This window comes from Hyla sarda, chromosome 4 (assembly GCF_029499605.1).
Source record: "Hyla sarda isolate aHylSar1 chromosome 4, aHylSar1.hap1, whole genome shotgun sequence".
NCBI classification, from domain to species: Eukaryota; Metazoa; Chordata; class Amphibia; order Anura; family Hylidae; genus Hyla; species Hyla sarda.
In genome coordinates, this window is record NC_079192.1 from 143,255,250 (window position 1) to 143,282,410 (window position 27,161).

At 42.5% G+C, this 27,161-nt stretch overlaps 1 protein-coding gene across 6 annotated transcripts in view; it reads left to right on the forward strand.

Annotated features, from left to right (window-relative positions):
- TNFAIP8L3 (TNF alpha induced protein 8 like 3) overlaps nucleotides 1-27,161 on the forward strand; it is a 97,944-nt gene that overhangs the window by 60,310 nt on the left and 10,473 nt on the right. Inside the window, exon 1 of one of the 6 annotated variants that reach the window (XM_056572302.1) lies at nucleotides 7,273-7,392. The exons of 3 other annotated variants lie outside the window; for them this stretch is intronic. In XM_056572302.1, coding sequence (XP_056428277.1) covers nucleotides 7,359-7,392 — 34 coding nt within the window. In that variant the 5' untranslated portion in view covers nucleotides 7,273-7,358. Of the gene's footprint in view, nucleotides 1-7,272; nucleotides 7,393-27,161 lie in introns of those variants that run through there. 2 more of the 6 variants (XM_056572306.1, XM_056572304.1) reach the window with 2 other exon arrangements.

A 27,161-nucleotide genomic window follows, 5' to 3' on the forward strand; every position in this document is an offset into this window, starting at 1 on the left:
GGTCCATCGGGACCCGTTTATTGCCTGTTATGACCCGTCAAAATGACGGCTGTCAAACTCCAAAAAAGAGAGAGTTTGACGGCCGGGCCTAACACTGCGCCTGTGTTACTGTGAGTTTTGTTGTAGCAAAATTATGAAACAAACAACTCTCTAGAACATCATTTAATGCAGTGTTTCCGAACCAGAGTGTCTTCAGTTGTTGCAAAACTACAACTCCCAGCATGCCCATGCCCAGCATGGGTTTTTTGGGTTTGTGCCTCCTTTCAGACGATCAGTGTACGCTTTGGTTGTGCAGTTGCGCAATACTACAATTCCCAGAATGCATTGCGTCCCTCAGCTCTTTCTGACACCTCTCCAATCCTGTCTACTTCCCTTCCCCAGCACTCTTGCCAGTTCCCCACCTAAAGCTGTGGCTTTAATTACTAATGCTGCAACTCATTTTAACTACATTGGTTGGTTTTGGCTGAGAAACACTGTAAATGTTCTGCAACAGTCCAGTTGAAGAAAGATTAGTAGATGAAAATGTGCAGTGTTTCTGCACCAAAATAAAGTCAATGAATTTAAAATTCTGTTGCAAGTCTGCTGTAGCTTAGTTGCAGAAAATATGCCGTATGTAAACATACCTTTAATAGGGTACTCCACCCCTAGACATCTTATGCCTTATCTAGAGGATAAGATGTCTGATCACGGGGGTCCCGCCGCTGGGGACCCCTGCTATCCTGGCTGCAGTACCCCAGACATCCAGTGCACGGAGCAAACTTCGCTCCGTGCCGGATGACTAGCGATGCGGGGCAGAGGTTCGTGACGTCACGGCCATGCCCCCTCAATGCAAGTCTATGGGAGGGGGCGTGGCGGCTGTCATGCCCCCTCCCAAAGACTTGCATTGAGGGGGCATGGCCGTGACATCACAAGTGGGGCGTGACCGTGACGTCACGAGCCTCCAGCGCTGCACCCGAAGCGCTAAAAGAATGCCCCAGCGGCGGGACCTTTGGATAGGGGGATTAGATGTGTAGGGGCGGAGTACCCCTTTAAAAAGTCTGCCAGCAGCTGCTGCATTTATCGACCCACCTTGTTTTTCAAAAGGAAGCATGAAATAAAAACACCTTATTCTGCTAAAATGTCCCAATAAACTTAAATTTTTCTCTGACAAGTAAAACAAATATACATATATACATGTGCATTACAAAGTTGTGTGGATTGGGAAGAGGTGGTAATGGGCTGCAGGGGCTGGTCAAAGATGGTGGCATCACTCAGGGATGGAGGCTTGAGCTCAGTGACCAGATTCAGCCAAGTTTCCTGAGACAACACCACATGTTTATGCATTGTCTAGGGATGGAATTAGGAGTTGGGGAGCTGCTGAGACAATACCACAATGAAAATGATAGAACTACACAACTTCCTGTTAGGTGTGTTTTAAGCATAAACACCCTGAAGCCAGTACAATTAGTGAAAACACTATATTAAAAAGTTTTATATGTCTTGGGTGATAGTTGTAATTCTAGATAATCGGGATAAATTTAGAAAATTCAACAAAATGAATTTTAATTAAAATGAACACTTCATGGCTTAAAGTAATAAAATAAACAGTAAAGATAAGGAATATTTAACAACAATAATACTATCCATATGAAAGGGGCCAAGGCAAAATCCAGATGCCAAGGACAATTTGCTAGTTGCCCTGGTAATCAGCCACTACATATTGTAGAACGGGACCCTTCAAACAGTCTTGTCAGCATGCAAACAGGCAGGGGTCTCCGTTCAGTAGTCTTGGGTTTATTGTTATAATTTACATCCAGCAATAAATTCCATTTGCAGCAGTATTATAGAAACTCAAACATTCTTCAAATCAGGTTCTTTACATGAACTACTGAGTTTCTCACCCAAAACTTGACAGGTTTAGTCCCAAAAGACAATCTTTTTGATACAGTTTATCAGTATCCAACATATTTAAAAGGGGTACTCCACTGGAAAACATTTTCTTTCAAATCAACTGGTGCCAGAAAGTTAAACAGATTTGTAATTGACCTCTATTAAAAAATCTCAATCCTTCCAGTACTTATCAGCTGCTGTATGCTCCACAGGAAGTTCTTTTCTTTTTGAATTTCCTTTCTGCCTGACCACAGTGCTCTCTGCTGACACCTCTGTCCATGTCAGGAACTGTCCAGAGCAGGAGAGGTTTGCTATGAGGATTTGCTCCTACTCTGGACAGTTACTGAAATTGACAGAGGTGTCAGCAAAGAGCACTGTGGTCAGGCAGAAAGGAAATTCAAAAAGAAAAACTTCCTGTGGAGCGTACAGCAACTGATAAGTACTGGAAGGATTGAGATATTTTAATAGAGGTCAATTACAAATCTGGAGTACTTCCTGTGTATTAGAAGTACTGGAAGGATTGGGATTTTTTAACAGAAGTAATTTACAAATCTAACATCTGAGAAGGAAACAGAAGGCACAGTCTTACTATATTCTGCCTGTAGTAATAATATATTCGCACAGTCTGATAAGTGTCCAGTGGCCGTAGCTGATAATGTATATACTGGTGGGGTGCTAAATTCTTAGAAAAATAGCAAGCAATCCAAAAATGTCAAAGAAAGATGAACTTGCACTCACCAACCATGTAGTAGACTTTAAAGGGGTATTCCAGACAAAAACTTTTTTTTATATATCAACTGGCTCCGGAAAGTTAAACAGATCTTAATCCTTCCAATAGTTAATAGCTTCTGAAGTTTTCTGCCTAACTGCTCAATGATGATGTCACGTCCCGGGAGCTGTGCATGATGGGAGAATATCCCCATAGCAGCTGGACAGCTCCCGGGACGTGAGTCATCAGAAAGCAGTTAGACAGAAAACAGCAACTCAACTTCAGAAGCTAATAACTATTGGAAGGATTAAGATTTTTTTAATAGAAGTAATTTACAAATCTGTTTAACTTTCCGGAGCCAGTTGATATATAAAAAAAAGTTTTGGCCTGGAATACCCCTTTAATCCACAGGACCTACGTGCGGCAGGGAGATTTTGGGATGGGAGCGCTCAGAGGCTAACAGCTGTTTTCACACACAGGTGTGTGTGAAAACGGCTGTTAGCCTCTGAGCGCTCCCATCCCAAACTCTCCCTGCCGCACGGAGGTCCCGTGGATTAAAGTCTACTACATGGTTGTGAGTGCAAGTTCCCCTTTCTTTGACATTTTTAATTTACAAATCTGTTTTAACTTTCTGACACCAGTTGATTTGAAAGAAAATGTTTTCCAGTGGAGTACCCCTTTAAGGCAAACCGGTCTTCCTTCAGACCAACTCCTCTCTGCTGCTCTCAGCGCCCACACTCCTGTGAGATCAGGTTCAGGAGTGACTTTATCTCCAGGACCCTCCGTCACTCCCAAAAGCCAGACCCAAACCCCAGTCTTACGGCACTGAGGGAAGAAGGGATACCTTCCATCCACCATTTTACCAGCTACTTGCTTACAATGGGGGAGATTTATCAAAACCTGTGTAGAGGAAGAGTGGTGCCGTTGCTAATAGCAACCAATCGGATTGCTTCTTTCATTTTTCACAGGACTCTTTGAAAATGAAAGAAGCAAGCTGATTGGTTGCTATGGGCAACTGCACCACTCTTCCTCTGCACAAGTTTTGATAAATATACAACAATATGTAGATACAGAAACTGCTAAATGCTCTATGTAAACGGGCCCTTCTTGACAGCTGCGAACCCTTTGCATCTTCCATCTCCTCTTCTAATAACAGGGGTAGTCTCTTACATTTCCTCCATTTCAATAGTGACAAGTGTTTCTGCCAAACTTTTCAGAACTATGAATTATATTCGTTCACATTCTGACCATCATTTGTTACACTCTGTCGTTTTTTATGGTTGTGGTGGAAAATCATTACTTGGATTCCCATGAGAAATGTTGTGCTTGTCATAAAGCTTAACGTTTAAACAGATATCATTTAATATGATGAATTTATTATAGATTTATGTTCCCAGTTGGAAAATATTTTTACCGTACTGTTACTAATATTATATGGCTTGTTTAGCCTAAATGTATTGAACTGTGTAATCACATTGTTAACTGTAAAATTCTAATATAATACGTCCCATCCTCCCGCTCATTCATGCATTTCATGCTTTTCTTGACAATTCTTTAATAATGTATTTTATAACATTGTTGGTACATTGCCTCATTTTTTTTAATTGGAGCTGCACAGAAGGCGCTCCTTTTACATTGTCTGCTATTAGGAATTAGCGGAATCTGTGGGGGAGATTCATGACTTCAGACTCAAAAAAGTAAAAAAAAAAATGGGAAGACCTTGGTGTAAAGTGGGAGTATTTTCATGACCAATTTCCCCATTTCATGTCCAAATCCCCCCATTTCATGACCAATTCCCCCATTTCATGTCCATATCCCCCCAATTCATGACCAATTCCCCCATTTCATGTCCATATCCCCCCAATTCATGACCAATTCCCCCATTTCATGTCCATATCCCCCCATTTCATGACCAATTCCCCCATTTCATGTCCATATCCCCCCAATTCATGACCAATTCCCCCATTTCATGTCCATATCCCCCCATTTCATGACCAATTCCCCCATTTCATGTCCATATCCCCCCAATTCATGACCAATTCCCCCATTTCATGTCCAAATCCCCCCCATTTCATGACCATTCCCTCTATTTTATGTCCAATCTCCCCTATGTCATGTCCATTCCCCCACTTCATGTCCATTCCAAATACAAAGCAATAGTTGCCGGATTTCGCTTATATCCCAATAGTTTTTGCAATAAATTGTGCAGAACTACTAGAGACATATCGTATATTGTAGCTTAAAGGGGTACTCCGCTGCTCAGCGTTTGGAACAAAATGTTATGTACACTTAGAGCCGGCGCCGGGAGCTTGTGACATCATAGAGCCGCCCCTCATTACATCATGCCCTGCCCCTCAATGCAAGTCTATGGGAGGGGGCGTGACGGCCGTTACGCCCCCTCCCATAGACTTGCATTGAGGGGATAGGGCTATGACATCACAAGCTCCCGGCGCTGGCTCTAAGTGTACGGAACATTTTGTTCCAAACGCTGAGCAGTGGAGTACCCCTTTAAATCTAAGCACAGAGAGATAACATAGATTTCAAACTGTGCACCTATAAATAAATTGTGTGAAGCGGTAGCCTTCAGGATTTCACTTTAAACAGGTTATTGTATACGCTTTGTGCTTACCTCTTTTAGCTGATGTGGCAGGCATGGGTTTTGAGCCATGTTGGTTTCTGTTTCAGAGCAGAAATGATTTCCTCATGCTGCCTACATTTTCCATGACTTCTGTGTCTTTTTAGAGAGAGGATGGAGTCTCATCCCTGCAGTTCACCTAATGAGACCAACCTTATCACGTGGCTAGACTTTGCAACCAGAAGCCTAAACCGCTGACACCTATGAGGCTATGTTCACAGGGCAGAATTTCTGCACCGAATTCTACATGAAAATTCTGCAGAAATGAATTGCCCAGTCATTTCAATGGATTTCCTGCAGCGGAAATTCTGCAGCAGAAATTCTGCTGCGTGAATTGGACAGCAGAATCCTATTAAAGTGTATTGGTTATAAATTCATACAGTTTTGATAGGTTTTCTTATTCAAATGCATTTTTTTTTTTTTTTTTTTTTAAATATTGTCATGAGGCGAAAGTGATTTAACCTATTATTACAACTGAGGTGGTTTATGAAAACAACTCTTCGGGCCTTGTTTATATGTTGCATTTTTACTGCATTATTACACAATTTCACCACTTTTTGGCCATGTCTTTGCTGCAAATTTTCAAAACTGCTGTAAAAAGTACATGGCAAAACCAGAAAAAAAAGGCAAAAATTCAGTCTGAATACAGCTTTAGGGGTGGGGTGTAGCTAGGGATCGACGTACATTGATTTTTTAGGGCCGATACCAATAATCTGTGAACTTTCAGGCCGATAACTTATACCGATATTCCGGTATAAGTTATCAGCTATTTCTCACCCCCCCCCCGGCCCTGCAGAAGCCGCTGCAGATCAATGATTTAAAGCGGGCGCTTTAAATCAATGAACTGCAGCTGCTTTTGCGGGGCCAGAGACTGCCGCCGCCACCCGCTTCTCTCTCCCTGCCGGTCCTGGGGTCCTCCCGAGTCCTACCACCACCGCCGCCTATCCTCTGGCCAGAGACCGCCGCCGCCCGCTTCTCTCCCCCTGCCGGTCCTGAGTCCAACCACCACCGCTGCCCCATTGCCTCCCCCATCCCCGGTTTTATAATTACCTGTTCCCGGGGTCTGCGCTATTTCTGGCTCTGGCGGCGTCCTGAGCTGTCACTGTGCGCACAGACGGTGACGTCGCGTTGAGGACATCACTCGTCATTGCGCAGCGCACAGCACTAGCGCAGGACACCGCAGGAGCCAGAAGTAGCGCGGACCCCGGGAACAGGTAATTATAAAACCAGAGATGGGGGAGGCAATGGGGCAGCGGTGGCGGCGGGGCATTATTGGCAAGGGAATTGCCGATAACGTCCAAAATCGTGAATATCGGCCGATAATATCAGCCAAACCGATAATCGGACGATCTCTAGGTGTAACTACTATATATGCAGAACCCATAGGGATGGCTGCAGTAGTAGCAGTATACAGGTGAAGCTGAGTGGGGAGGGGATCTTTAGTCCACAGGAAGTCAGCTGACCCAGGACTGAACACTTCCTCTGCTGCTGTGATTTTCTGTGTGTTTTCAGACTGGTGACCACATGACCCAGTTACAGTAATGAAGTGCATGCATGTATGCATCTGTACTAGAATAACACAAATGATGCTGTACGACTAGTGAGGATGATGGTGCATTATATTGGGGGAAAAGAACAGGAGTGCTTCTTGAAAAACTACAACTCCCAGCATGCCCGGACAGCCAGCGGCTGTCCGGGCATCCTGGGAGATGTAGTTTTTGCAACATCTGGAGGTCCAGAGTTTAAAGACCACTGATATATACTCATCACCTTGCTCTTGTTAACATGTGGAATATTCACTGATATTTACTATAATCATACCACAGTATGGTCAGTGCTCCTCATCACTTCAATGAAGACACAAAGCTGATATTTTAGCTTTTATCCTTTGAGACAGAGGGGTCAGGAATAGATTCGTCAGGAACATCGGTGGAGATTTATCAAAACCTGTGCAGAGGAAAAGTAGCCCAGTTGCCCATAGCAACCAATCAGATCACTACTTTCATTTTTAACAAGGCCTCTGCAAAATGAAAGAAGCGATCTGATTGGTTGCTATGGGCAACTGGGCAACTTTTCCTCTGCACAGGTTTTGGTAAATCTCCTCCATCATGTCTACCTGCCTTGGTTCTTTGTTGAAAGCCCATAATGTTAGGTAACAGAGAATACAATATATCATCAGGTAAAACTAACAACAAATCTTACATCCCTGGGGTCCTGTAATGTGGAAACCTCTAGGGTTCTCTTCCAGAATCTTTGTTTATTTAAAGCACATCCACCTATGAGGACAAAGCTGAACTACTGTTAAAGGGGTTCTCCGCTGGAAAACAATTCAACTGGTGCCAGAAAGTTAAACAGATTTGTAAATTACTTCTATTTAATCTATAAATCTTAATCCTTCCATTACTTATCAGCTGCTGAAAACTACAGAGGAAGTTCTTTTGTTTTTGAATTTATTTTCTGTCTGTCCACGGTGCTCTCTGCTGACACCTCTGTCCATGTCAGGAACTGTCCAGAGCAGGAGAAAAACCCCATAGCAAACATATGCTGCTCTGGACAGTTCCTGACATGGGCAGAGGTGTCAGCAGAGTGCACTGTGGACAGAGAGAAAATAAATTCCTCTGTAGTATACAGCAGCTGATAAGTACCGGAAGGATAAAGATTTTTTTTTAATAGAAGCAATTTACATATCTGTTTAAATTTCTGGCACCAATTGATTTAAAAAAAAATAGTTTTCCACCGGAGTACCCCTTTAAAATGACTGTGAAAATGGGCTTCACCCATCTACTCCTAGTTTATGGAAAGGTTGCACTGCCCAACGCCTTCTGCATCATGAAACAAAGCTACTACATTAAAGGGGTTATCCAGGAAAAAACTTTTTTTTTTATGTATCAACTGGCTCCAGAAAGTTAAACAGATTTGTAAATTACTTCTATTAAAAAATCTTAATCCTTTCAGTACTTATAAGCTTCAGAAGTTAAAGTTGTTCTTTTCTGTCTAAGTCCTCTCTGATGACACCTGTCTCGGGAAATGCCCAGTTTAGAAGCAAATCCCCATAGCAAACCTCTTCTAAACTGGGCGTTTCCCGAGACAGGTGTCATCAGAGAGGATTTAGACAGAAAAGAACAACCTTAACTTCAGAAGGTCCTATGTACTGAAAGGATTAAGATTTTTTAATAGAAGTAATTTACAAATCTGTTTAACTTTCTGGAGCCAGTTGATATATAAAAAAAAGTTTTTTCCTATAATACCTCTTTAATGTTAATTATAGAAAAAAATAATTATATAACTAATAACTATAAATTTTAAGGATGATAATTCACATTTTAGGACACTTACATGCTGGTGTACCCTCTAAATTTTAAAATGAATGTTTTGTTAAAATAGAATTAGGCACAAAATTATTGTGTAAGAATTTTTGCAGACTATATAAATAACCCATATGTGGCACAAACATTAATCCTTAAAAAAATAAAACATCAATAGTAATACAGCTTCATGCACATTATGGGGTGGGTAACGTACCGAGCGTTTTTTATTTTTATTTTTTTGTGGCTTGACTGTTATGTGCCTGTTGGTGCTGCGCTGTCTTCCTTCCTGACGTAAACTCCGGCCTCAGCGCAGCGGCGCAACACTCCGCCCACCAACGTCACAAATTGGGGGCTCAAAATTAAACCAAAAAGCCTCCAGAGTACAGATATTCATGGTGCATGGCATAGTATGTTTTTAATATTTTTTAATTTCTGAGGAGGAGGAGGGTGGATGGGTTGTTGCGGGATAGTTGGAGTGCAGCTATTTAGTGCCAGGCAGGGTGTCACCCGATGCGGTACATTAGAAAAAGAGGATTACATATGGGGATGGGTTATGAGGACAGACTATGAGGTCAGAATATGAGGAGGGGATTTGGGGTTGGGATATCAGGAGGGGATATGGGGGTCAAGATTCAAGGACGAGATATGAGGACAAAAGCTTGCTCCTTTGTTGCTTTTCCTCCCCCGCAAGGACATGGTAGGAAAAACCGGGCAGCGCTGGGTACTCGGCTAGTTTTATATGTATATGCTTTGGCTTATGAGTATATATACTTTATATGGGGGAGGCTTGAAAGTACAGAGTGAAGTAGAAAAGCAGTAAAATCCTCGAGTAAGTAATAAGACATACAAAAAAAGTAAACTCACTCAACAATCTATAAATAATAGTATAAAAAAGTATCATAATAAAAGCTTCTGAAAGTTCTATCTATCTGTTTATATTCCATATTAGATAGAACAGGACTTCATGATCCAGGCCATACAGGCGCAGACAGCTGTATGTGGAACATGGCCATAAGTTGGATAGGCTTCACTAAAGTTATAGTATTTGCAATTCATGGCATTCCAGTTACTGCTGACCTATATTGTTGTGCGTCTGTAGTCTGTGTGTAAGTCACGTGTCGCGCAGTCGTTGTTATCACACATAATACACACAGGAATAGGCAGTGCAGGCTCTTTTAATGCTTTTTAAAGCTTAGTTTCTGCTGACTTAATAAGGTAAATATATAGCTAAGCATTCCAGAACTGTAATAGGATTACAATTACACTGAATGAACCCTTGTATAAGAATATATATATATATATATATATATATATATATTTTTTTTTTTTTTCATTTGTTCTGTTTAACTATTTGTTTAAAGAGATTTTTCCAATGACATCATACAGGAAAAAACAGCATGATAGAAGTAAGCAATAGGGTTGCAAACCAAACTTTATAGGTTTAGTTATAGAAAGTTGTACATAAATGTTTGCTTATGAGTTCATGAATATGGGGGAGAAGCTGAGGCTATAATATATTTTTAAGCCACATTAGACTTCTAATGGAGGTTAGGGGAAATGACATCAAATGTCAGCCAATACAGTTATTTGTAGCCAGACAATAACAATCCCTCCTATGGCAGATTGCAAACTGGACCTCAGACAGTCGTGTGGAAGCAGATACAACACCCAAGTGCCCCCTTGGCTGTGTTCCTAGTCCTAGATTGGTGGACATGCAGAAATCACATTAATTCATGCAGACATTTCCCTACAGACACAATGAGTTGCGCTGTGAAGGTTAACCTCACAGAGAGACACTGGCAAGAATTGGTATATTTTACAACCCAATGATCACATTACTATTAGTTCTGTTTACCTCCCAGAGCACCTCTTGTAGTTAAAGCGATTTCTGCCCTGCCATCCCCTCAGAAGGGTTTACAAGCCCCACTTTGCTAATAGACTAAACGGAGACATAAAGCTCTGAGCTAGAGATGACCCAACTGGCCCGCATGAGGTCCACTGGGCACATTGACTCTCCAGTTAGTGTCATTAGTTTACGAAAAGTTTCCACAGAGCATTGACCAGAAAGCCAACAAAATTCAATTTGGACTGAAAAGAGTAAAACATTTGTATCCATAATTTATTAAAATTGAACCTGTTAGGTTCAAATTTAAATCTAACAGACAGCATGGTACACAGTAGGAGGAGCTGCTCAAATTTTTAGGAATAGAATCAGCACCCACTGGACTCCTAAGCCCAGCATAAGCAGTCTTATCACTCATTGACAGCATTCCCTGTATGTGAATGCATGCAAAGCTATGTGTCAGTCACAGAGTAGGACCGCCTACTGGACTCCTAAGACCTGGATGAGCAGACTTATCACTCATTAACAGCATTCCCTAAATATAAAGGCATGCAAAGATATGTGTCAGTCACAGAGTAGGGCCACCTACGGGACTCCTAAGACCTGGATGAGCAGACTTATCACTCATTAACAGCATTCCCTAAATATAAAGGCATGCAAAGATATGTGTCAGTCACAGAGTAGGGCCACCTACGGGACTCCTAAGCCCAGAATAAGCAGTCTTATCACTCATTGACAGCATTCCCAACATGATGGGTTCCTTAAAGGGGTAATCCAGTGGAAAACTTTTTTTTTTATTAACTGGTGCCAGAAAGTTAAACAAATTTGTAAATTACTTCTATTAAAAAATCTTAATCCTTTTAGTACTTTTTAGCAGCTGTATGCTACAGAGGAAATTCTTTACTTTTTGAATTACTTTTTTGTGTTGTCCACAGTGCTCTCTGCTTACACCTCTGTCAATATCAGGAACTGTCCAAAGCAGCATAGGTTTGCTATGGAGATTTTCTCCTGCTCTGGACAGTTCCTGATATGGGCATCAGGTGTCAGCAGAGAGCACTGTGGACAAGACAAAAAAGAAATTTAAAAAATAAAGATTTTCCTCTCTAGCAAACAGCTGCTAAAAAGTACTGAAAGTAATTTACAAATCTGTTTAACATTCTTGCACCAGTTCATTGAAAAAAAAAAAAGTTTTCCACCGGAGTACCCCTTTAAGGTTTAATAAATGTCCCCTAAAAGAACAGTTTATTGTTGGCAATGGCTAAGCAGCTGAATGAAAACTTGAGATATCTATACACAATGCTAAGTGTTGGGTGAAGTGCTCTACAGCTCAATCTTTAGGGTCTGTACAATTCCAGAAATACACAATTTTATGTTTTTTATTTTATTACTTTAAAAAAAAATTGCTAAGTTATTTTGAAATGCTGAAAATCTTATTTTTGCTTTTTCCATCTACAGGACTAAAAAGCTCTATAGCAGCCACTACCGCTGCTATATTTGTAGTTATGGAATGGCTAGGTCCCTATTAAATGCTATTTGGTATTTCTAACATGTGAATGTATGGAATCCCCACTCATTCTCACAGATACCCAGGCACAGCTACAAGATTATTTATAGGATTCTAGTTTCCCATGTTCAATTTTGCAAGATTGCCAGATTATCAGTTAGTTCTAAACCGTAAACAAATGGCATATACCACAAATGTCTGATGGGTGTGTGTCTCACCTCCTGGTACCCTCACCTATGTTAAAAGAGTACTCCAGGTTAGGGAAATATAGGGGATACATGTCAGATTGCGGGGTTATGACTAATGGGAGCCCCTGCAATCTCCCATATGGCGCCCCGGCTCTCCTTATAAATGGAGGTGTGTCCACCACTGCACAAAGCGCTGGCCATCATGCATCTCTATGGGACAGCCAGAGATACACGAGTACAGTGCTCCGAATCTGCCATAGAGATGCATGTAGGGGCGTGTCCATGCAGAGAGCCGGGGCAGCATACGGGAGATCGCAGGGTTCCCAGCGGTCAGACCCCCTCCCCGTGATCTGACACTTATCCCCTATCCTTAAAGGACATCTTTAGTGCAATATAACTTATAAGTTATGGATAGCGGGGGGTCGGAGCGCTGGGGCCCCCCGGGATCTCCTGGACAGGGCAGCGGCAGTATGCTGGAAAGGGGGCATTCCGTCCCCGCATGACGCAGCGGCCGACACGCCCCCTCCATGTACCACATAGAGATACATGGAGGGGGCGTGTCTGCCGCTGCTTTCTGCTGGGGACAAAACTTCACTTCCTGCAGACTGCCGTTGTCCCGTCCAAGAGATCCTGGGGGGCCCCAGTGCTCGAACCCCCCTCAATCTATAACTTATCCCCTATCCTTTTGGTTCGGGGATAAGTTATTTTGCACTGGAATACTCCTTTAAGATAGACAATAAAATTCCCTAACCTGGAGTACTCTATTAAGGAAAGCGTGGAGAATGATTTAGCTATTTTAATAACGTAAGAAAGAGAAGAACCGCACTCACCAGCCTTTCCATGCAGATATTCTTTGTTGCTTGATCAAAATTGAACGCTGCACACAACGGTGCAGAGCAGTCAGCTAGGACCTGTGAGTGCTCCCGGCGTCCTAGCCGACTGCTCTGCACCATTGTGTGCACCGTTCTATTTCTTTAAAGGAATAAAGAATATCTGCATGGAAAGGCTGGTGAGTGCGGTTCCTCTCTTTCTTACGTTATATATCAGCGTTTTGTGCCTTCCTTACCTGCACCACCAGCACTAGCAGCTCCCTAGCCTAACGCTAATCCGACGATCTGTGCTACTAAATGGGATTCACACAGTACACCCCTGCAGTGCCGGACTGAAAACAGTTTGCTTCTTTTATGTGTATATGTATATATATCTCTTCACTATTTTAATAACTCGCACAGAAGAGTATAGGTTCTTTTCCAATCCTTTCCCACCTGGATAATTTTGACTAGGGATCGACCGTTTATCGGTATGGCCGATATTATCGGCCGATAATCACGATTTTGGGCATTATCGGTATTGGCAATTACCTTGACAATAATGCGTCGCCCCCGCACACCCCAAACCCCCACCCGGCCCACCGCACCGCGACCGCCCCCGACCCGCCACACCGTGTCGCACCCCCCACCGCACCGCCCCTGCCCCATTGCATCCCCCATCCCCGGTTTTATAATTACCTGTTCCCGGGGCCCATACTACTTCTTGCTCCTGCTGCGTCCTGCGTTACGCTGTGCGCAATGACGACACCGTCAGCGCGCACAGTGACAGCTCAGGAGGACGCCACCGGACCCAGATGTGGAGTGGACCCCGGGAACAGGTAATTATAAAACCGGGGATGGGGGAGGCAATGGGGCCGGTGCGGTGCGGGGCGTCGGTCGCGGTGCGGCGGGTCCGGGGGTCGGTCGCGGGTGCGGAACGGCAGGTCGGGGGTGCAGTGCGGCACGGCGGTGGGGGGAGCGGTGGTGGTGATAGGTCTCAGGACCCCCGGACAGGCAGGGGGAGAGAAGCGAGTGGCGGCGGCGGCCTATTGCACCGCAAAAGCCACTGCAGTGAATTGATTTAAAGCGCCCGCTTTAAATCAATGATCTGCAGCGGTGTCGCAGGGGGATAAATAGCCAATAACTTATACCAGAATATCAGTATAAGTTGTCGTCTATCGGCCCTAACCTCCACCGATTATCGGTATCGGCCCGAAAAAAAAACGATATCGGTCGATCCCTAATTTTGACACGAGTATTCCTGAGGTTGGACCCTTGTAATCCAGGAATCAAAAAAAACAGACCTATTTTCTTTAAAAGACCACTCCTTGTCTGTCTCCACAACCTGGAGACAGACGGGGAGCGGTCTTTGATTATTCAATCCCTGGATAACCCCTTTAACTATCAGACATTTTATTGAATATCCTTTTTAAAAAAAATGGTAATACCCATTTAAATATTCCTATATTTTGCTGCTGGATAAGTGTATACATCGTTGCTGTATAAGTTTGTTGACCAATAACTTTGAAGCTGGTCCTGTGTAATATACATTGCCATTAATGTACTCCTGGTAGTTACCGTAAGAAATGATCTCCGACATTGAAAGGAGGAGAGAACTTGTAAAGTCATTCTGGGAGACATGAATAAAGAATCAGAGATTACAGCTTAGGCTTGAAGGATTCCTTCTTGTGCGATTATAGAGGATTTACAAAAGTGATGGAGTTCACTGAGCTGCCTTATAGAAACACACAAGTAATATATAAGCCCATCTGCAGGATCCTTGCAGCACATATCTATAAGAAGGAATGGCTCCTGATCATGTCTGCTATCATTACTGGTGCATTAATAATTCCCAATGACCTTCTCTGATCATCACCATGTGTGTGGTCTAGATTCATCTAATGGCAGTTCTAATGTAAAGCCCCGTGAGGTATTAGAGGACTGAAATCTGCTTTACATGTTCAAACAGCTATCAGGATAAAATTAGAAGATGGGGATGTGCCTTCTCATAGGCCCCAGATCATCACCTCCTAAAATAACTCCCATATGTGTTAATGCAATATTCTGATTCCTACATATATTATTAACCAAAGTCATATAAATGATTTACACTTATCTTTATATGTTCTAGAGACTGTAGTACCTGAGTAGTCTGGCAGCTTTTTATTAGTATTCACTGGTGCTGGAAGGATTACTTGGTTACGTCAAACTAATCTTTGTAAATTACTATATCGAATGTCGTCCACCACTAGGTCAGGGAGGATGATTGTGTAGACAACTATAGACTTCTGTAGGGAATTACTGTACCTTTTTGATCTTCCTATTTTTCATATGACGTATTACATTATGATTCAGTGTAAAAATTATTCCAGCGTTTAGTGGTATCTGTATATGCATATGTATTGCTAAAATAAACCGATGACCCAACAGATGCCAAGTCTACATTTGTATCTTACTCTATAATGCCTATAATTTTATATGTATATATGGCTGACAAACATAGGGATTGACCACCATGAACCACACAATGACAAGTGTGTAATGGGTGACAAGATTCATGGGGGCACAGTTGTTAAGGATTGACCGAGGTGAGGCATTAATATGTGAGTGACTGCTTCTGCTTATAGCTGAGGGCCGGCACAAGGGATTTACACCAGACACAGGATGTTGGTATAATATCTCCTTTTTCAGCATACTCAAAGGAGCTGCCCCTAAGAAGTTCTGTTTATTACAGGAAGTAAATTTTTACATTGTACAAAGAAGGAGGATGAATTATGACATCACAATTAGCATATTACATTCTGATTAGTTGTTTAAATATATTGTGTCCGTATATATTAGCACATCTAGTGTCCATTAATTTCTTTCTTGACCAAAGTTCATCTATGCAACCCTCTCACTCTAATACCGGAAAATTCCAGTTCTTTGCCCTTCTTATACAATCTGCATCTTCCTCAAATGTTTTGACTTCCATCTTGTGCCGTCTGGCGTTGATCCAAGGTTATTCCGTCACTAACAGTTTGCAAACGCAGGAAAGTGGTGCATAGTTCAACAAATATCTTTTTCCTTCAGCATTAGAAATGACATATAAATATCTCAGTATTAGTATATATGTTGATCGGCAGTCAGAATCATTTTGGTCACCTTGACATAGTCCCTGACTTCAGGATTGTTCCCACATAGTATTTTGGGCCATTTTTGAATCATAAAACAACTGTTTATTGAGCTCGGTAGTAAAATGTTTGTGCGCACATGAAATTAATTGTATGGCCGTCATTTTTACAGAGCTTAATTTTTGGGGCCATTTATAGTCCAAAATACCACAATTTTTAGGCTGTATTCTGTTACGAAACATATTTTGGGCTTTGAGTCAAAATAAGAAAATATATAGAAACAGCAAAAGAGTTGTATCCAGCTCACCCTTGGGATTGCGCTCGGACTGGACCAGGACTAGTCCACTTAGCACATAGAAAGAAGAGAATGTCCAGCGCCAGACTCGTGCAAGGAACTTCTTTATTAGGTTGCCATGGGAAACTACAGGAACTCAAGTAATGTGACGCGTTTTGGCCCACAGGGCCTTAGTCAAAGGCTAAGACTAAGGCCCTGTGGGACGAAACGTGTCATTACTTGTGTTCCTGTCATTTCCCATGGCAACCTAATGAAGTTCCTTGCACGAGTCTGGTGCTGGACATTCTCTTCTTTCTAAGGAAATATATACGTTGCACTCACCACATTAGTTGCAAAGGGTTAATCCATCTTTATTGAAGATTCGCACATTACATGTACTGCAGAAGAGAAGGGAGGAAGACAGACATCAGCTCCTCCGGAGCACTTAATCTAATGTGCGAATCTTTCAATAAAGACGGATTAACCCTTTGCTTTACTTCATCTGCGTTAACCATCAGCCAAGAATATTTTTTTTAAGTTGGTCTGATGTGTAATAAATAGAACTTATTGGCCCTGATTTACTAAGAGTGTAGGGTTTTCGTCTGTCAGGGTTTTTTTTTTTTTTTTTGTCCTCTTCTTTTTTTCATGTGTTATTTACTAAAATGTTCTTTTTTTTTTTGTCACACAAGGGTTTTTTGTCCACACCGGAAGGTACAAAAAATGTGGGAATAAACAGTGGCTCTTCAGGTTTATGCAAATCTGAGGCAAGAAACACCACCCCAACAACCAGCCATGCAAAAGCATGACATTTCCAATGCATTTGCTGAATTCCTGAAAAATTGAGTTGGGTGTAAAATCTGCTCTGTGCACCATAACGATTTTATTTAAGAAATAACACACTTTCACAATTTGGGAATACCATTTGAGCATGCATTCTGACACTGAGGCTGCCAGCCATAGCGACAATATTCTACAGACCAGAGGGGGGAAAAAAAGTCTGAAAGTGGATTGATTATGTTAGGAATCCCACAAATAAAATTGTGCAATAAATATTGAATAAATCACAGATAAAGTTAGAAATTACTACCATGTAAGGCTAGGATCACATGGCCGTTTACTTCTGTCCCGCTTTTCTCCCATCACTGCTTCCTAAATGGACCATACTACTAACGGATGACATTCTGTTCCATCCTTTTGCATCAGTTTTTCATCCGTTAGTATGAAAAGTCAGCCACCTACAGACTCCCGCAGCCAGGACTACTACTACTCCCCTCATGGAACAGACTTGTTTCCATGATGGGAGTAATAGTTCCTGGCTGCAGGAGTCTGTAGGCGACTGGGGAGGCTACATTAGTGCTTGTACTACTACCCCCATCATGGAACAGAGTCTGTTCCATGATTGGGGTTGTAGTACAGGGGCTGAGGGATTGATCGCACCGGGTTTCACTTCTGAGACCCAATGCAATCAGAAGTTATAAAGCAGGGGAGCGAGCGGCATGATCCACAACCCTGCACTGTATCCTGTGTTTTTACTTTTCATTTTTAAATCCCCCGCCTGGAGCCCTGAATGGCCAGTACCGAGGAGCCATTCAGGGCTCCCAGCAGGGTTTTTAAAATGAACATTGTGAGTGGCAGCGGGGGGGGGGGGGGGGTCATATCTATATTAAAAGCGCTGTGGGGGGGCAAGATATATAGCGCTGCATGGTGGGCAGATATATAGCCTATATATCTAGCCTCCCAGCACATTTATAATATGCCCCCCGCAGTGCATTAATAAAGATATGTATATACCCCCCGCAGCGTATGTATAATGTGCCCCCCCCAGCGCATTTGTCATAATATGCCACCGCAGAGCTATATGTGAAAAGTATATCTAGCAGCGGCGCTTCAGACCAGCAGCCGGACGGCCCAATGATGCTGATACAATACTTTTCATACATAGTGCTGCTGTGGCATAAGTATTTAGAAGCGCTGGGGGGGCAGACATATAGCGTTATTTGCCCCCCAGAGCACTTCTATATAAATATGCCACTGCAGCGCTATGTATGAAAAGTATTGCATCAGCATCATCGGGGCGGTCGGCTGCTGGTCCGATGCGCTGCTGCTAGATATACTTTTCACATATAGCGCTGCGGTGGCATATTATGACAAATGCTCTGGGGGGGCACATTATACATACACTGCGGGGAGTATATATATTTAGAAATGCGCCGGCGGGGGTCATATCTTTATTAATGGGCTGCGGGGGGCATGTTATAAATGTGCTGGGGGGCTAGATATATAGGCTATATACCTGCCCCCCCCCTGAAGCGCTATATATTTTGCCCCCACAGCGCTTTTAATATAGATATGGCCCCCGCTGCCACTTACAATATTCATTTTAAAAACCCTGCTGGGAGCCCTGAATGGCTGCTCCTCGGTACCGGCCATTCAGGGCTCCCGGCGGCGGATTTAAAAATTAAAGTAAAAAACACATGATACATCGCAGGGTTGCGGATCATGCCGCTCCCCTGCTTTATAACTTCTGATCGCATGGGGTCACAGAAGGTGCAATCAATCCCTCAGCCCCTGTACTATAACCCCCATCATGGAACCTAATCTGTTCCATGATGGGGGTAGTAGTACAAGCACTAATATAGTCTCCCCAGCCACCAGCAGACTCCTGCAGCTGGGGGAACTACTACTCCCATTATGGAAACAAGTCTGTTCCATGATAGGAGTAGTAGTAGTCCCACAACACTGCAGGAGTCTGCTGATTTCACCTCTTCTGAGCATGCTCAGAAGTAATAACGGATATTATAAACCGGGGGGGCAAACGGATGACATTACAGGTTCATCTGTTTGCCATAGACTTCAATGTAAAATTTAAAAGACCCGTTTTTCACCCGTTATTTTTGACGCCCAAAAAAAATTCTGCATTCAACGTCTTTTGCCCGTCAAAAATAATGGATTAAAAACAAAACGGGTGCAAACAGGTGATAAAGGACTGTAAAAAAATTCTGTTGAAATCAATGGGATCCTTTTACAGCCCTTTGCAAAAGTAGTAAACGGATTGCAGAACGGGCATTTTATGACGGGAGCAGGTGGCCGTGTGAGCCCTAACAATGCAAACTTCAAAGTAAAATTTCCACACATTTAAGGTATAAAAATTAAACATTTGTCCATATATCCTATTAAGTCAGGAATATAAGTTCCGATAACATTAGAGTTAAATGAACCAGTCTTTTTAATTTTGGTTTACCTAGTTTATGCATATTGCCCAAAAGAACCATGCTGGGGAAAAACCAACTATTTTACCTGCTTTTGCACCAGCCTCTGGCAGTCGGGTTTTCAAAATTCCGTCTTCTCTGCTTTTTCATTGGGTTTGGGACAAAAAAAAGTGATTTTTGAAAGTGTCAGGTTACACCTATTTTTTGATAAGCCACGCCCCCTTGTAGGGTTTTCTCAAACTCTCCAAGTGATGTGTGAGAATGTAGACTATTTTTTAGTCCAAACATGTCGCAAAAAGTGTCGCACAGGCTTGTTGGGTTTGGCTTAGTAAATGAGGCCCATTGTTTTTTTTTACCGCTGGCGGACAAATTACCACTTATTTTGTATTATCACCCCTAGGTTCCTCTATTGTTTATCCTTTGTTTGTCATTTGACCTTTTCTGGATTTTAACTATTTAAAACCTGCTAAAAAAAGAAACACTCTTAAATTGTTGCACAAACTAATACCATATTAACCGTGAGAGCCCATCAGTGAAGTGTAGCAACTAGACAACTAAGTAGCCCGAGGTGATGTGCTTCCACTGAGATCAATATAAGCTTCATGAACGGTGACAGCAATCATTTGTTAGCGCCCTGGATAGCTTTTTTTTTCCTAGGAATAGTTTAATTCTGTCTTGTCTTAAATATTTTATTATGTAACCTTATCACTGACACATACATATCTCCTACAAAACCTCATATCCATTTGTATCTGCCAGAGGTCAAAAAAGATACATTAATGCAGCGTTACCCAAACAAGGTGCCTCCAGCGGTTGCAAAACTACAAATTCCAGCATGCTTTGACAGCCGAAGGCTGTCTGAGCATGCTGGGAGTTGTAGTTTTGCTACACCCAGAGGCACTCTGCTTGGATAATATTGCATTAATAGCTTAGCCTTCATTGTTTACCATTTGAAAACATCATTAAGCTGGAAATACCATGTTCATAATTTTCTTTTATGAATATGTGAGTAGAAGCTTTCACAGAGGAATGGCTGTGGATATAGTGTTTTTGGATTCGGTAAAAGCATTTCATACTGTCCCTCATAGACATCTGATAGGTAAGTTAAGGTCTTTGGGCTCGGAAATTTTTGTTTGTAACTGGATTGAAAACTGGCTTAAGGATCATACCCAGAGAGTGGTGGTCAGTGATTCATACTCTATTGGTTCCCAGTTATTAATGGGGTACCCCCAAGGTTCAGTACTGGGCCCGCTCTTGTTTAATTTGTTTATTAATGATACTAGCTGAATACCCGGCGTTGCCTGGTTTTTCCTTCCTAATCCTTGTTGGGGAGGAAAATCAACAAAGGATGAAGTTCTGACTTCATATCCCGTCCTCATATATTGTTGTTATATCCCAACCCCATATCCTGTTCTCCTATCCCGACCTCCTATCCCGTCCTCATATCCCCTCCTCATATTCCGTCCTCATATCCCGTCCTCATGTCTCAACCTTATTTCCCGTCCTCCTATCTCGACCTCATATCCCAACATCACATCCCGTCCTCATATCACAACCTCACATCCTGTCCTCCTATCCCGACCTCACATCCCGTCTTCATATCCCGTCTTCATATCCTGACCTCATATACCGTCCTTATATCCCGTCCTCATATCCCGACCTCATATCCCGTCCTTATGTCCCATCCTCATATCCTGTCCTCAGGTGGGACTGATTTGTGATGAAAATATTGTAAGCTGAAAATAGAAGGGGACGTGGCTTTTGTGGGACTGGACGTGATATGCAAGCCAGACCGATGCACAAAAAGAGTAGATAATAAAAGGGGTAGGGCTTAAACAGTGGGTGTGTCTTTGTGAGATGGGGTGTGGCTTGCAAGCCGGATTGACGCATTCACCAGCAGATGCAGAGCGGAGCTTGTGGAGTAAGGTACTATATCAAAAACTGTGTAGAGGAAAAGTTGTTCAGTTGCTCATAGCAACCAATCAGATCACTTCTTTCATTAAGCAGCCTTTTTAACCTGTTCACGAGCTGACCCCGCGTCATAGTGGGTCGGTCCTGGCGGCTATCAACGGCCGGGACCCATGGCTAATATCGGATTACCGATCGCGGTGATGTCCGGTATTAACCCCTTAGACTCTACGATCAAAGTTGATCGCCGCGTCTAAAATGAAAAAAATAATGCTTCCCGGCAGCTCAGCGGAGCTGATCGTGACTACCGCGGTAAAGCCGTGGTGTTCCGATCAGCTGAGAGGACGCGAGGAGAGTCCCTACCTTCCTCCTCTGTGTCCGATCGTCGTTCTATTGCTCCATGCCTGAGATCCAGGCTGGAGCAGCAGAGCGCTGATAACACTGATCAATGCTATGCTATGGCATAGCAGAGAACAGTGTATGCAATCAGAAGATTGCATTTTATACTCCCATATAGGGGCTATAAATGTGTAAAAAGTAAAAATAAAAAGTTGATGGGATTTAACCCCCCCTTTTCCCATAACAAAAATGTAAACAAAAAGAAATATAAGCATATGTGGGTATTGCCACGTGCGTAAGTGTCCGAACTATAAAAATATAATGTTAATTAAACCACATGGTCAATGGCGTAAACGTAAAAAAAATCCAAAGTTCTAAATTGTATAAAAAAAATGTATAAAAAGAGATCAAAAAGTCCCATCAAAACAATTAGTAAAACAAAATCAAACCTATATAAGTTGGGTATAATTTTAATCGTATGTACCTACAGAATAAATATAAGGTGTCATTTTTACTGAAAAGTGCACTGCGTAGAAATGGAAAGAAGCGATATGGTTGGTTACTATGGGCAACTGCACCACTTTTCCCCTATGCAGATATTGATAAGTCTCTCCCATTGTTCCCAAATCAATCAGGAATTCTACAAGGGGTACAGTACACACACATGCAATTTTATGGACATCATATTATGGATCAAATCACACAGATCTGTATTTCCAACCCTGTGCACGATCATTGCTGAACCCAATGCAAGTAGTGAATATTCAATAACCCAGACAGTGGTCTGCACATCTACAAAGAAGGAGAAACAATTCGTCTTGGGTAGTACCGTATTTTTCGCCGTATAAGACGCACTTTTTCTTCCCCAAAACTGTGAGGGAAAAGTTGGTGCATCTTATACGGCGAATACACACCTATATGGGTCGGTCCCTGTGGCCATCAACGGCCGGGACCCGTGGCTAATACAGGACATCACCGATCGTGGTGATGCCCTGTATTAACCCTTCAGACGCGGCGATCAAAGGTGACCACCGCCCGCGTCTGAAGCGAAAGTGACACTAACCCGACTGCTCAGTCGGGCTGTTCGGGACCGCCGCGGTGAAATCGCAGCATCCCGAACAGCTTACAGGACACCGGGAGGGACCTTACCTGCCTCCTTGGTGTCTGCTCCGTGCCGGGATCCCCTGCATGGTCGGCGCTCTCCTTCGACGTCCTCACGTCTTCGCGCACGCCGTCCAGTCATCCAATAGGAGCGGCGTGCGTAGCGACGTGATGACGGTGACGGAGAGCGTGGATCCCGGGGAAGAAGATGTCCGGAGAATCGGGGACGCGGCGACAGCGATGGAGCGACATCCAGGGCAGCGGTGACGGGTCCTGAGTGGCGGGGACACGTGAGTACTACATCCTTTACCAGTGGTCTTTAACCTGCGGACCTCCAGATGTTGCAAAACTACAACTCCCAGCATGCCCGGACAGCCGACGGCTGTCCGGGCATGCTGGGAGTTGTAGTTTTGCAACATCTGGAGGTCCGCAGGTTGAAGATCACTGTTGGGTTCAGAATCTTTTTTTTCTAGATTTTGCACCTTTTAAAATTGGGTGTGTCTTATATGCCGCTGCATCCTATAGGGCAAAAAAATACGGTACTTACCTTTCATTACCTCGAAGTATCTCTTAGCACTAAGTAACTCTACCTCCAGTATGTAAAGGCAAATAGATCTAATGGAGTGATCATAGTCTATACACGTGACCATTATGATCAAAACCCAGTCGAATTTTTGGTAATGTTTTATTATACAGCATATGGAGGTATTCGGTTCTCCTTTAATACATGTACATACTCCACAGTCAGAAGTATCAGGGTTCCTCAATTATTATCTCTTTTTATTATCAAAGAAATGGCTTGAAATCACAGGCAAGTTTTCCTGTTGTTATACAGATAAAAGCTTCTGCTCCAAAAGACAGCTGCACAAGGCTGACAACTTCCTGGGAATGAATGTAACATATTTGAAGAGTCTGTATTGAAAATAGAAATAATTACATGTTTGCCGGCGAAGCCCTTTTCTGGGAACACGTGTCGTACAATGATGGAAAGCTCTCGACAGTGAGATGTAACCCTCTGTAAATTGACTGTAATTACAAAGTTATGAGGACGGAGTTTGGTCACTCTACTTATTCGGCTCCCGCGAGCGGAGCGTAAAATAACATTTAACGCGTTTCGGGGCTTAGCACTATGTAATCGAGATTATTTATGACACGCCGAGATGGATGGGCTCTCCTGTTAATGAGGAGTTAAAATTGATCCTACAATTTATTCTTCTGACAGCAAATTAACCAAAGACATCTGTTTCCCTGCAATGACTGTCCCATACTGTCCCCGCGGAGCGCGCACTGTAGTCAATTCTGCTGTAGTTAAAATGACTACAAAATGTTCCCATTGCCGTATTGTATCGAGGCTAAATATAACAAAATCAAGGGTACAAGCACTGGTATATGCATGTGTGCAACTTAAAGGGGTACTCCGTCCCTAAACATCTTATCCTCTATATCAGTGGTCTCCAACCTGCAGACCTCCAGATGTTGCAAAACTACAACTCCCAGCATGCCCGGACAGCCAACGGCTGTCCGGGCATGCTGGGAGTTGTAGTTTTGCAACATCTGGAGGTCCGCAGGTTGGAGACCACTGCTCTATATGAATCTCCAGGCCAGCACCGCGGACATATGGAATTTGGACGCCACGCCCCCTCCATTCGTGTCTATGGGAGGGGGCATGGCGGTTTGACATAGACATGAATGGAAGGGGCATGACAGCAGTGGTCGCCCATCATCTGGCATGGAGCGGAGTTATCTTCGATTACGGAGTGCTGTGCTGGAGATCGCAGAGAGGGGGGGGGGTGCCCAGTGGCTGGAACAGCGCCGCAACACCCCCGCCCTGTGATCAGACATCTATACCTTTTGGATAGGGGGTAACATGTTTAGGTGTGGAGTACCCCTTAAAGGGCTAAATTTTGTTTCGGTTGCACCGTAGGCCAGTGTTTCCCAAACAGGGTACCTCCAGCTGTTGCAAAACTACACCTGTCAGGGCATGCTGAGAGTTGTAGTTTTGCAACAGCTGAGGGCAACACTGCTATAGTCCATTAGGTGACTGTACAAAGTCTACACTTGTAAGATCCCTCTACAAAAGGTCATGTGTGCCTAGTAGAAAAGGGTATCGAGGATACACTGGGGAATGTTTACATAATGTCAGAACATATCCCTGCAACGTTATTAATTAGTGTCATTAATGTGAGCACTGACTGTGATATATGACAAAAAATGTCATTGCTCATGGACAAGTATTGCTAATTTTTCAGTAGTAGTACTACAAACAAGCCATGCCCTGGACTCGCATAGTGTACTGTATTAAAAAAGGGACTGTGAAGGGACTAGTTTTAAAATATAATATTATGGTTGTCAATGCATATGTTTTAAAAGGTAGGATATTAAAAGTTTAATTTTAATCAGTCCCCACTGTTTAATACCCTTTTGGGAAATATACACTTTTGCTGATATTGTAAAATAGTGAATTTATTTAAATGAAGTGGTTTATAATCGGTCTGGAGAAATGAACATATATGTTTTGGTAATTTCCTTTTTATCTTTTTATTTATTTTTAAGAGTAGGGTAGATAGTACACATATGTATAAAAGCTGTATTGGATCCATGTATTCATCAATGTCTGTTAAAATGAAAAAGGGGACATGCTATTGAGTATCTTCAAAGACTCAGTTGTGATATAAAGTATGCATTAGAAAAGCAGAGCTAATTTCTTCTCAAAACAGCACCACACGTGTTCCTGGTTGGGTGTGGTTTTACTTCACTTCAATGGAACTGACCTGCAATACCACACACAACCTGGGTATAGGTGTGGTGCTGTTTTTCTAATCCTGGATAACACCTTTTATTATGTTTGTTAATATGATAATGTAAATAAGATAAAGATTGTAAGGGTGCATTCACACCACGTTTTCTTCATACGGTCACCATATCCTATGGGGTGATTTCAAAACCGATTGCTTACGTATCCCCACCAGACCCAGCCCGCATTCCATACTGTTTTTTTAGCTGGACTGAAAACTGTGATATGTCGCACTCCACTGCCGGTTCCGGTGACCGTATGAAGAAAATGCGGTGTGAATGCACCCATAGATAGTGAAAACACTGAATAAACAAAGCCTAGGGTGGACTTAAAGGGGTTATCCAGAAGAAAACCTTTTGTTTATATATCAACTGGCTGCAGAAAGCTAAGCAGATTTGTAAGCAGATTACTTCTATTAAAAAATCATAATCCTTTCAGTACTTATGAGCTGCTGAATATGAGTTGTTCTTTTCAGAGTGCTCTCTGATGACACCTGTCTCAGGAACTGTCCAGAGTTGAAGCAAATCCCCTTAGCAAACCTCTTCTACTCTGTACAGTTCCCGAGACAAGCAGAGATGTCAGCAGAGAGCACTGTTGCCAGACAGAAAAGAACAACTCAACTTCAGCAACTGATAAGTACTGAAAGGATTAAGATTTTTGAATAGAAGTAATTTACAAATCTGTTTAACTTTTGGGAGCCAGTTGATATAAAAAAAAAGTTTTTTCCTGGAATACCCCTTTAAAGGGGTACTCCGGTGAAATACTATTTTTAAATCAACTGGTGCCGAGACAACCAGGAGTGTCAGCAGAGAGCACTGTGGTCAGACAGAAAAGAAATTCAAAAAGAAAAGAACTCCCTGTGGAGCATGCAGCAGCTGATAACTTTCTGGCTCCAGTTGATATAAAATAAAATGTTTTTGACTGTAGTACACCTTTGATTGTAAAGTTTACCGCATACCAAAAAGTAACATGTAGATATTAGAAGTTTGAATTCTTTGAAGGGATCACCATGAAAGGCAGACACTGTTGTTTTTTTTTTTTATCGTTTTTTTTTTTGTACATTATTATGGAAGCTGCCATCTTGCCTTGCCTGTTTTTTAACACTATTTAGTGATATGCTTTATAGCAGAACCCCTATAGGTCCATAGTCAAAAATAGACAGGACTTGTCCCATTCATATGAATTGGAGACACTGCTGAGCATTATCTGCGAACATTTCGGGCCATTCTACATGAAGAGGGATGCTGATATTTGCTGTGAATGGTGGTGGATCCAGTGTTATAACTACTGGTTTCACCTTTCACTGTGCTCCTCAGAAGAAAGGCATTACTGGGAAATTATCTGTAAAGAACAAGAAGTGTTATCTTAGTTTTAGAGACCAAGTGGCCAGAAAGGAAACTGCAACATTTTAAGATTGTTATAAAATATAAATACTGTGTTTCTCCGAAAATAAGACCGGGTCTTATATTAATTTTAGTCACAATAAACACACTAGGGCTTATTTTCGGGGTAGGGCTTATTTATTTACGGTACCGTATGCACATTGAACAACATGGCG